This window comes from Oncorhynchus clarkii, chromosome 6, assembly GCF_045791955.1.
Source record: "Oncorhynchus clarkii lewisi isolate Uvic-CL-2024 chromosome 6, UVic_Ocla_1.0, whole genome shotgun sequence".
In the NCBI taxonomy this organism is placed as follows: domain Eukaryota; kingdom Metazoa; phylum Chordata; class Actinopteri; order Salmoniformes; family Salmonidae; genus Oncorhynchus; species Oncorhynchus clarkii.
The window spans coordinates 62,300,191-62,312,419 of NC_092152.1; the positions used below are offsets into that span (position 1 = coordinate 62,300,191).

General features: G+C 42.7%; 1 protein-coding gene across 1 annotated transcript in view; it reads left to right on the forward strand.

Moving 5' to 3' along the window:
* The window catches only part of LOC139412165 (protein ENTREP2-like), a 134,816-nt gene extending 123,926 nt beyond the window's left edge, over positions 1-10,890 (forward strand). Inside the window, exons 7-12 of the mRNA XM_071158983.1 lie at positions 2,850-2,997; positions 8,334-8,400; positions 8,569-9,267; positions 9,463-9,534; positions 9,779-10,098; positions 10,211-10,890. Of these exons, the coding sequence (XP_071015084.1) occupies positions 2,850-2,997; positions 8,334-8,400; positions 8,569-9,267; positions 9,463-9,534; positions 9,779-10,098; positions 10,211-10,429 (1,525 nt within the window). The 3' untranslated portion in view covers positions 10,430-10,890. The remainder of the gene's footprint in view (positions 1-2,849; positions 2,998-8,333; positions 8,401-8,568; positions 9,268-9,462; positions 9,535-9,778; positions 10,099-10,210) is intronic.
* Positions 10,891-12,229: the final 1,339 nt, after the last annotated feature.

Genomic DNA, 12,229 nt, shown 5'->3' on the forward strand with positions numbered 1-12,229 from the left:
GCTAACGTTAGCCACCTAACTAGAATTCATGACATATCATACGTTTTGCAAATTCATAACATATTGTACATTTTGCAAATTCGTAACATTGTACATTTTGCAAATTTGTAACATATAATATGAATTGTAATTCATAACATATCATACGAAATGGGTGATGGAAATCCACAAATTAATACCATGCTAAACGTAACATATCATACTAAATGAAGTCTGCTGGTTTTCTATTCTACCTGATAACTAATTGCATCCACCTGGTGTCCCAGGTCTAAATTAGTCCCTGATTAAAGGGGAACAATGAAAGCAGCGGAATTGGCTTCGAGGTCCAGAGTTGAGATGGATAGACAGTACTATGGTTGCTTTATGTATCACTGACCCTGAATAAGTTAGATACTGGGCTAACACAGCTAACCCTTTAGGTCAATAATATGCTTTTTTTTTATTAACATTTTGTTGCCTTTATAATAGCTAATAACCTACTAGCTAGTAGGTAACTGTAGCTAGTTATACCTAGGTAGCTTACAAGGTTAACTGACTTTTGTCAAAGTGAACCTCATTGTGACTAGCTACTTCTTTTCCCGGGGCTCATGCAAGCCTGCACACCCAAATATCACTCCAGAAACTTCAAAATAAGATACAGCTACAGCTGTATCTCGTCCCGAAACAACAGAGACATTTTGTAAAAACCAGGGTGATGCAAACGTTCTAAAATGTTTTGTCACCACCCAGTGCTTGTTTTATAGATTTTTTTTGTCTTTACGCACTGAGGGGGTTTGATTCATCTCGCCAAGGTGCCCGTGTAGGCGTGTTTTGCACCGTGATTTACACCTGGTTCCCTCCCCTCTTTAGCTACTTTTTGCCATGGAACTTCCCCAGGCTTCCCGTTTTAGGGAAGCTTGGTTCACAATGAGGCTAGGTTTGATACAACTCCTAGTTTGATTATTTGGTTTTATCCTCGCCCAGAATCATATTTTATTTTAGTGATTGATGGCAGAGTTTAAACTAAACACATATGTTTGATTAAATTAACATTAACATTTATTTAAATATTTTATTTATTTAAACTTTATTCAACTAGGCAAGTCCGTTAAGAACAAATTCTTACTTACAATGACGGCCTACCAAAAGGGAAAAGGCCTACTGCAGGGATGGGGGCTGGGATTAAAAATGTCAAATAAATACAATATAAATATAGGACAAAACTGTCACGCCCTGGTCTTTATATTTTGTGTTTTCTTTATTATTTTGGTCAGGCCAGGGTGTGACATGGGTTTATTTATGTGGTGTGTTTTGTCTTGGGGTTTTCGTAGGTATTGTGGTTTAGTGGTTTAGTGGGGTTCTCTAGCAAAGTCTATGGCTGTCTGGAGTGGTTCTCAATCAGAGGCAGGTGTTTATCGTTGTCTCTGATTGGGAACCATATTTAGGCAGCCATATTCTTTGAGTGTTTCGTGGGTGATTGTTCCTGTCTCTGTGTTTGTTGTCACCAGATAGGCTGTATAGGTTTTCACGTTATTGGTTTTGTATTGTTCGTGTTTCATCATTATTAAAGATGAATCTAAATTACCATGCTGCATTTTGGTCCGACTCTCTTTCACCTAAAGAAAACCGTAACAAAAACACATCACTACATAAAGAGAGACCTAAGACAACAACATAGCAAGGCAGCAACACATGACAACACAGCATGGTAGCAACACAGCAACACAACATGGTAGCAGCAGAAAACATAGTACAAACATTATTGGGCACAGACAACAGCACAAAGGAAAATATGGTAGAGACAACAATACATCACACAAAGCAGCCACAGTGTCCATGATTGAGTCTTTGAATAAAACTGTCTCGTTTGAGTATTTGTTGCAAATCTGATGGCCGAATAGTAAAGAACACCTAGCCGCTCGAGAGCACCCTGACTTGCCGATCTATAAACGATGTCTCCAAAATCTAGCATGGGTAGGATGGTCATCTGAATCAGGGTTAGTTTGGCAGCTGGGGTGAAAGAGGAGCGATTACAATAGAGGAAACCAAGTCTAGATTTAATTTGAACCTGCAGCTTTGATATGTGCTGAGAGAAGGACAGTGTACCGTCTAGCCATACTCCCAAGTACTTGTATGAGGTGACTACCTCAAGCTCTATACCATCAGAGGTAGTAATCACACCTGTAGGGAGAAGGGCATTCTTCTTACCAAACCACATGACCTTTGTTTTTGAGGTATTCAGAACATGGTTAAGGGTAGAGAAAGCTTATTGGACACTAAGTAAGCTTTGTTGAGCGTTTAACACAAATTCTGTGGAGCCCTTGAGCCAAGCCACTCACAATGCTCAGTACAGTACAGAATGTTGTAGTGCTTTGTTAAGGAGCACTGGTAAAGTAATATCCATGGCCTTGTGTAAATGTGCCATTGATCTCCTTCCACTTGGTATAGGAGAGTCAGTTCCATTTCCACATCTTTGAAGGCATGCTGATCCAGCTGCTTGGCTAGATGTCATGTGTCCTTGTCAGTTAGGCTGTAAATAGAAACATGCAGAGGAAGCCTTTGTAGAGTCCCCTAGCTGAGGGCAGAAACATGTCATGACATCATCATGCGCTGGATGATTAATTCAGACACTCAAGTTGTATTTTATACTCTGCCACTTCACAGGAGAATGGGTTTTAATTAAAAAGATGGCTCGGCTCTTGCATGGGTGAGATATTTTTAATTAACACCACATGAAAAACAATGTGCCTCTCAACCAATTGAATGTGTTTGTTTACTCAAAATTGAAGTGTTGCTGGATTGAGGAAGAAGAGGATATTATTATTATTTCTCTCCTCACACCTTTCCTCCCTAATGTTTCTCACATTCAGAAGTCTACATCTGGACTTTCCACACTCCCCGTTCAGTACCATCTATGGAGTGCCCATCAACAGCCCTGGGACACTCTACCCCTCTGAGTTGCCCCCGTCATATGAGTCTGTGGTGGGGTTGGGGATGGGGCAGACCCATGCCAGTCAGGTGAGTATCACTACCATCCTTCCCCCATAAAAGACCAGTGTACTAGCCAGCCTCTTTCTAACATTACACGTTGTCTATTCACAGTCAGAATAGTTTAGAACCCCTCTCACTGTTGAATATGTCCCTGTTTACATGCACATTGTAAGAACACAACTACAAAGGAGAGTGCTAAGAAAGGCATTTTGGCTTCAGAAGAAGTGGTTGTATCAGATCACAAAGAGAGAAAGAGAAGTACACAGAGAGAAGCTAGCCAGTTAGAGACTCAGTTGATGCTTCTATTTGGGTTGAGGATTAGTGAGGTGAGAGGGTTTTATGCTCCTCTCTCTCTCTCTGTGTGTAAATTGCTGCCACAGGCTCTAATAAAGGACAAATAATAAAGACGTGTAACATTTCATTATGCAGATGACCCAATTCACTGCTGACCTCATAAGGCCTCCCCTAAGGCAGCAGCACACACATACAGTGCATTCAGAAAGTATTCAGACCCTTTGACTTTTTCCATATTTTGTTACATTTCAGCGTTATTCTAAATTGGATGAAATAGTTTCCCCCCCCTCATCAATCTACACACAATACCATATAATAAAAAAAGCAAAAACAGGTTTTTAGATTTTTTTTTGCAAATGTATTAAAAATAAAAAACTGAAATATCACATTCATTTACATAAGTATCCAGACCCTTTACTCAGTACTTTGTTGAAGAACCTTTGGCAGCGATTACAGCCTCGAGTCTTCTTGGGTATGGCGCTACAAGCTTGGCACACCTGTATTTGGGGAGTTTCTCCCATTCTTCTCTGCAGATCCTCTCAAGCTTTTTCCGGTTGGATGGGGAGAGTCACTGCACAGCTATTTTCAGGTCTTTGCAGGGATCTGGCTTGGCCCTTCAAGTACATTCAGAGACTTGTCCCGAAGCCACTCCTGCGATGTCTTGGCTGTGCGCTTAGGGCTGTTGTCCTGTTGGAAGGTGAACCTTCGCCCCAGTCTGAGATCCTGAGCGCTATGGAGCAGGTTTTCATCAAGGATGTCTCTGTACTTTTCTCTGTTCATCTTTCCCTTGATCCTGACTAGTCTCCCAGTCCCTGCTGCTGAAAAACATCCCCACAGCATGATGCTGCCACCACCATGCTTCGCCGTTGGGATGGTGCCAGGTTTCCTCCAGATGTCACGCTTGACATTCAGGCAAAAGAGTTCAATCTTGGTTTCATCAAACCAGAGAATCTCATTTTTCATGGTCTGAGAGTCTTTAGGTGCCTTTTGGCAAACTCCAAGCGGGCTGTCATGTGCCTTTTACTGAGGAGTAGCTTCCGTTTGGCCACTCTACCATGAAGGCCTGATTGGTGGAGTGCTGCAGAGATGGGCAGATATGGTTGTCCTCTAGAAGGTCCCCCCATCTCCACAGAGGAACTCTGGAGCGCTGTCAGAGTGACCATCGGGTTCTTGGTCACCTCCCTGACCAAGGCCCTTCTCCCCGGATTGCTCAGTTTGGCCTGGGCTGCCAGCTCTAAGAAGGGCCTTGGTAGTTTCAATTTTCTTCCATTTAAGAATGATGGAGGCCACTGTGTTCTTGGGGACCTTCAATGCTGCAGAATTTTTTTGGAACCCTTCCCCAGATTGGTGCCTCGACACAATCCTGTCTCGGAGCTCTACAGACATCTCCTTTGACCTCATGGCTTTTTCCTTCTCTGACATGCACTGTCCACTGTTGGACCTTATATAGACCGGTGTGTGCCTTTCCAAATCATGTCCAATCAATTTAATTTATCACAAGTGGACTCCAATCAAGTTGTTGAAACATCTCAAGGATGATCAATGGAAACAAGATGCACCTGAGCTCAATTTCTAATCTCATAGCAAAAGGTTTGAATACTTATGTAAATAAGGTATATGTTTTTTTTTTATATACAGTTGAAGTCGGATGTTTACATACACTTAGGTTGGAGTCATTAAAACTCGTTTTCAACCACTCCACAAATTTCTTGTTAACAAACTATAGTTTTGGCAAGTCGGTTAGGACATCTACTTTGTGCAAGACACAGGTCATTTTTACAACTGTTGTTTACAGACAGATTTTTTCACTTATAATTCACTGTATCACAATTCCAGTGGGTCAGAAGTTTACATACACTAAGTTGATTGTGCCTTTAAACAGCTTGGAAAATTCCAGAAAATGATGTCATGGCTTTAGAAGGTTCTGATAGGCTAATTGACATAATTTGAATCAATTGGAGGTGTACCTGTGGATGTATATCAAGGTCTACCTTCAAAACTCAGTGCCTCTTTGCTTGACATCATGGGAAAATCAAAAGAAATCAGCCAAGACTTCAGAAAAAAATTGTAGATCTCCACAAGTCTGGTTCATCCTTAGGAGTAATTTCCAAATGACTGAAGGTACCATGTTCATCTGTACAAACAATAGTACGCAAGTATAAACACCATGGGACCACGCAGCCGTCATACCGCTCAGGAAGGAGACATGTTCTGTCTCCTAGAGATGAACGTACTTTGGTGAGAAAAGTGCAAATCAATACCAGAACAACAACAATGGACCTTGTGAAGATGCTGGAGGAAACAGGTACAAAAGTATCTATATCCACAGTAGAACGAGTCCTATATCTACATAACCTGAAAGGCCACTCAGCAAGGAAGAAGCCACTGGTACAAAACCGGCATAAAAAAGCCAGACTAAGGTTTGCAACTGCACATGGGGACAAAGATTGTACTTTTTGGAGAAATGTCCTCTGGTCTGATGAAACAAAAATAGAACTGTTTGGCCATAATGACCATTGTTATGTTTGGAGGACAAAGGTGGGAGGCTTGCAAGCCGAACAACACCATCCCAACCGTGAAGCACGGTGGTGGCAGCATCATGTTGTGGGGGTGCTTTGCTGCAGGAGGGACTAGTGCACTTCACAAAATCATCATGATGAGGAAAATTACGTGCATATATTGAAACAACATCTCAAGACATCAGTCAGGAGGTTAAAGCTTGGTTGCAAATGGGTCTTCCAAATGGACAATGACACCAAGCAAACCTCCTAAGTTTTGGCAAAATGGCTTAAGGACAACAAAGTCAAGATATTGGAGTGGCCATCACAAAGCCCTTGACCTCAATCCTGTAGAAAATGTGTGGACAGAACTGAAAAAGCATGTGCGAGCAAGGAGGCCTACAAACCTGACTCAGTTACACCAGCTCTGTTAGGGGGAATGGGGCAAAATTCACCCAACTTATTGTGGGAAGCTTATGGAAGGCTACCTGAAACGTTTTAAACAAGTTAAAGACAATGCTACCAAATACTAATTGAGTGTATGTAAACTTCTGACCCACTGGGAATGTGATGAAAGAAATCAAATCTGAAATAAATGACTCTACTATTATTCTGACATTTCACATTCTTAAAATAAAGTGGTGATCTTAACTGACCTAAGACAGGGAATATTTACTAGGATTAAATGTCAGGAATTGCGAAAAACTGAGTTTAAATGTATTTAGCTAAGGTATATGTAAACTTCCAGCTTCAACTGTATATTTGCAAAAGTTTCAGAACCTGCTTTTGCTTTGTCGTGGGGTATTATATGTAGATTGATGCGGAAAACAATTTAATTAATCGATTTTAGAATAAGGCTGTAACCTAACAAAATGTGGGAAAAGTCAAGGGGTCTGAATACTACTATACTTATGTACTATAAGTGTGATGGAAAAAGTCTAATTTAGATGAGATACAGAAGACACATCTTGTCTGGTAGAACATCAGAGCGGGTATAGATTTCGGTTTGATGAGTTTAACGTAACATCCTGTTTTTCCTTTGAACTCAATCATGGAGGTACTATTGTTGTCCACCTGGAGAAAATGTGAGATGTCACTTCTTCAAGAAATATAGTTGGTTTCCTGTTGAATGCATTTGAGTCGTTCCACCAATTGGGTACCTTTTGAGAAGTGGAACTTGGTAAAGAAAATAACATTTGATTTCATCTAATTTTAACATTGTCATTAAGAACACATGTTCAACTTCCTAAAAAACATTTTTTCCCATCTCTTGAGGTTAAATTAAAACATTTTTTTATAGTAATTGCCTATAAGTGCCAAATATAGTAACAGGGTTGACTGTAACAGGGTTGACGATTTCATCTTAAATCAGCCATACGTCCCCTTGTGACAGGGGGGGATTGAAGCTTGTGTGCAACAGGGTGTGCAATTGAATGCAAGCTTAACAAAAAATGCCATTCAATCATTGGCGCAGTCATCTGTTTATGGCTGAGTGGTGCTTTATGGCTCTCCTAAGACAGACAAGGGCGTATGTCTCTTACATGACAGTGATGGGAAACCACAGGAGACAAACACATAGGAATCAAATCTATAACAAAGCTGGGTCGTTCCACAAAAAGAGTGCCTTTTGTGTCCCTTTGATATTTTAAGAGACATTGGTGCACCAACATTTTAGAGCAAAATATATTATTTTCTCTAAAATGTCATACCAAAAGGCTTCCCTTCCTCTTTTAGAGCTCTCTGCACAGATCTCCTGAAAATGATCTTCTAACAAAGATTCTGCGAATAAGGTCAAATCAATATAGAGTTTTCTCACCTGAAGTACATGCCTTTGAAGTGTTGATGCAGGGAAAGCACCTCAGGGGACTGGCTACTGTTAGATGTATGCCTCGTAGGGGAGCAGCTGCAATAGGAGGGATCTAGATTCCCCCTGAATAGACATTCTAGTCGCTCACCTCTTGCAGGTTGACAAGAACAGAGGTATGGACCCGAAATGATCAGTTTGTACAGGTGACTGCAGCTTATGAACGGTAAGACAGAGGTATTGTATTGGAACATACTTTATATTAAATGGTACTACAGACACTACACGGCGTTACATGCTTCTAAGACCCTGATTATCCTTTTCCATATTCACTGCTATGATTTAAAAATACTCATCATGATGGGATGAGAAAGCAAGCACACTTAACACATAATATAATAAGCATTCAATTATTTAAGAAAACCACATTACAGTGACAGTTCACCACCTCTAAAATGTCAATGGAATTCCTGATGTGGAGTGGGTGATGTGTGCTTAGAGAGCTCTCTACTGGCCAGAGTGTGGTACTGAGCACATGGTTGCCAGATGTGTCGGGAAGAAGCAGCAGCCTCTGACAGATGTTCTCCAAAAGGATTCTCTGCCTCTCCCACCTGTTCCTCATTAACAAGGGTTTCACTAATGGCAGATTTATTTGGTTCCCTCACTCACTATCCCTTTGGAAATGTGTGTCTCCTTTGTTAACTGTAAGAACTAATCATGTGTGTGTGTGTGTGTGTGTCTGTCTGTCCATGTGCGCCTCTCTGCAGATCACTACCAGCATTGATCAGTCCAGCCTCTGTGAGAGAAACGCCACAGCTGGTCTCAGTACTCAGGGTAAGGAAGGCTTAATCACTATCGCTACAGCCACCCCTCACACCACTTTGACTGTGTGTGTGAACAGGCTGGTGTATCTCACCCATAGGGTTGAGCCATGTTTGATATCTATGCCTGTACTATAATTTGGTGCAGCTGATGCTTGTGCTCTCCTGTGTCTTGTCCCAGGCTCGGTGGACAGTGCCTCTCTAATGGTATCAGAGGAGGTAGCAGAAATTCCAGACCACAGTTGCTCCTCAGAGGATCTCTGTTCCCTGGAGGTGCAGGGCTCTGACTCCTCTCCCTATGGCACGCTGCACACCGCCCCCACTGATGGCAGCTCCATCAGTCTAGAGTTCAGTGCCCGCTTCTCCCACCGTCACCGCGGCCTGGCCCGGGTCGACTACACTGGCTACAGCGAGTCCTCCCACACCCAGGACTCCATACCCCACTCTCCAGACTGGTCCATAGAGAACGGCAACATACTGGAGCACGAGGAGCCCAAGGGAGGAGTAAAGCTACACGCAAACCTCAGAGAACGAGCCAGTAGGAGGCAGCTGATTCTTCCTGTCCCTCCTACTCCTCCCTCCCTGCCCTCTGCCTCCCCCTCTGCAGCCGCAGCCACAGTCTCCGTAGAGGTAGCCACAGCAGCCCAGAGCCTCCCTGCCTGCCCCTCCACGTCCCCCCCTTCCCGGCCCCGTGGCTCCCGGCTGTGCTTCAGTGTGTGGTCCCCATCCTCCTCTTCCTCCTGCCCGGCCTCGCAGCCCCCTTCTACCTTAGCGCCCGCAGAGCGACCCCGCATGCTCCGGTCTGGCAGGAGGTATCGCAAGCTGGCTCGCATCGTACGCTCCACCAGTGACCCCATCTCCTGTACCTCCATATCTGGAAGTACGTGAGTTGTTCCTGTGTCGGCACGGCATTGTTCCCCATGTGTTGTTTAGGAAAGATCCGGTTATTACTGTTGAGATGAACCGGGTTAATCAGACCACATAGGCAGCTAACATCACTTCATTTGGTGAAATGCAAATAATATACTTTAGCATAAGTACTTGTTCACCATAAGGCTAACATCTCCCTCTACAGGTGACAGCTGTGGCTGCCCCTCTGCAAGTAACCCTCCTCCTGAAGATTCTCCTCAGACTTCACCAGAACAAGGTAACGCCCACCCCACCAGAGCCTTTTACCACCTCTCTACTATGTACGCCTTTCACATCTCCCCACCAGATCACTCCCCACCTAACCTAGCAGTCTACACATACAGTACCTCTGGCAAAAACACCCATTTAGACCAGCGACTCGTAGGTGAAAATAGCGTTCACCTACAGAATGTGCAAATGTGTTGAATATGTTGAGTCCCGCCTGATTGGATGTTGTATGTTTGTGTCTTTGGTGTGTTCAGAGTCTACAGAGGTGGCAGCTCCTCCCCACGCCGCTGCCAAAGTCAGCACCCGCAGTGGTAGGAAGCAGAAGGAGGGGAGGAAAGTGGACATCCGCCTCAAACCGCGAGCCCTGCACACGGTCTCCAACGAGCGCCCACACTCTCTGGCTGACCTCAAGACGTATAAAGACACCAAAATCCTGGTGGCCAAATTCCTGGAGCACTCCAGCTGCAGTCTACCTCCAGAGGTCCAGCAGGTGGTCAACAGCATCAAGTATGTCATCAAGTCTGACGAGAGACACATGGAGGAAGCTATATTCAGTGCCAATGTCATAGATCAGGTACGTCTATCGATGAGCATGAGTATGAATGCATATGAAAAAAAGCTGGTCTGATAATTTAATGAAACCATTGTTGGATCATTCTGGGCTAAACTGTTGGTCTGTTGGTCAGGTGATGACACAGTCACAACGCATCATCGGCAGCCCAAGGAAGCGTGCCCATGAAGACCTGCACCTCCAAAGCTGTGGAGCCTTGAGTTCCCCTTTCTCATCCCTCGTCCCGCGTCCACCTACAGCACCAGGGCCTCCCAACCCCCCTGCTCCCCTGGACTCCTCTCCCTCACCCTCTGAACGCACTCAAAGCCTTTTGTGTAGAGAGACCATCCTTTGACCGCCCTCCCTCCCCACCAAGGACTCAACCCCTATCGCTATCTCATAGTGCCCTGTGAGATTGTGCCAAGACATTAGCAGAAACAAACTCAGTAAGTCATGTCTGGACTGGATTGGCTTCTGTTCTCTCTCATATCAAAAACACCAGAATGTTATTTTCTCCCTCAAGGGATTTTTTAAAGTCTCAACCTTGTAAAACACACTTGTAAGCCAACTAAATGGAGATGTCATGATGAAAAACTAGTGCTCTACTTTATCAAAAGGAAAAAAACAACTTTGTATTAAAACTGTGAACTGGACAGACTTGGGATGGTACTAGCTCCTGCAGACTTTGTGGATTCTAACTCTGATTGGCTGAATACTGTGTGCCACTGCAGGACAGAGAACTTTACAAATGTGGATTATTTAACTTACCTCAATGTGTTACAATTCTTATCAGTGTTACAATAAAATATGACTTTCTATGTTGTAGTCGACCTCCTTCTTTCAACAATGGTATATCATTTGAACATTACATACATTTTTAGGTGGCACGAGAGGCGCAGAAGTCCATACTTAAAGAAGATGCATGGCGCAACTGAATAGTTTAGAAGAATAATAAAATACTGTATCAATGTACAAAACACACAAATTGTGTAATATTTTTAAAAACTTGGTCATTGTAACTTACGAAATATCAAGATCTTGCGGTTTTACAAACTATTCTGAATCAGATAGGTTGCCATCCAATTGGCAAAAGATTCAGGTGAATATTCTAAAATCTACATAGAAACAATATGCACATTTTCCCAACAGAGGTGTTTCCATCAAACTGACTTATTAGCGGATAAAATGCTGTGTGTGATGACGTAGTGTACATAAAATGACTTTTGCACTTAACTTTTCATGTTCTGAATAAATCAATTGAAGTTTAAAGGGATAGATTATCCCAATTACAAAATTACATATTGGTTTTCTTACCCTGCAAGCAGTCTATGGACAAGGTATGACAGCAATCCACATTTTGGTTTAGTTTCCCTGGCACCGTTTCCATATACTAACCTTTTAAGATTTTTGGCACAAATCCCATTCAAGTCATGGGACATGTATTTTTCTGGCGTCATTTCCAAATCATGTGAAAGTATCTAAAATCGATTGTGAACCTCAAGAAAGTCACTTAAAGATGTTTTAAACATTTTCTCTTATTGATCCAGACAGGTGAGTGTCATCGTGACATGCAGCACTTTAGGATGGACCCATGGGTGAAATTAGATTACATTTCTTCTGGTACTATGTGTGCACACCCCAAAAAATGATGGGCCTAATCAAAGAAGTACATATAGAATCCCTATTAATTCAATAGGATCTCTGTGGGCCTAGAACTAAAAAAGATGTATCATTTAACTTTTAAAATGTACAATATTACCTTTTATTGTGGCATAACCACAACTAGTCATAATATTTTCATCTGATTGTCAAAACATTCACTTCAAAGGGCTCCTTTACCAGGCACCCGCGCACATTCATCCACTCGCAACACATTTCCCGCCTCCAAACAGAGGTAAATGGAAAGAGACATGCGTTACACAAAACACCAAAAAGTGTAATGACACATGACATTTGGTGATTGTCATTAGGCTAGAATGTATGCATCCACTGCTGTCCCACGTCTCGGGTTTCCGGCACTATTCATCTCAGTTTTCTTGAAATGTTGTTTTAATTATTGTGATAGACTCATGTTTTAACAATACGGTTTACCCCCACTATTTATTTTGCTGGGACTCTGCACCACCTTACTTTCACCCCTGGAGGCACCTACCTG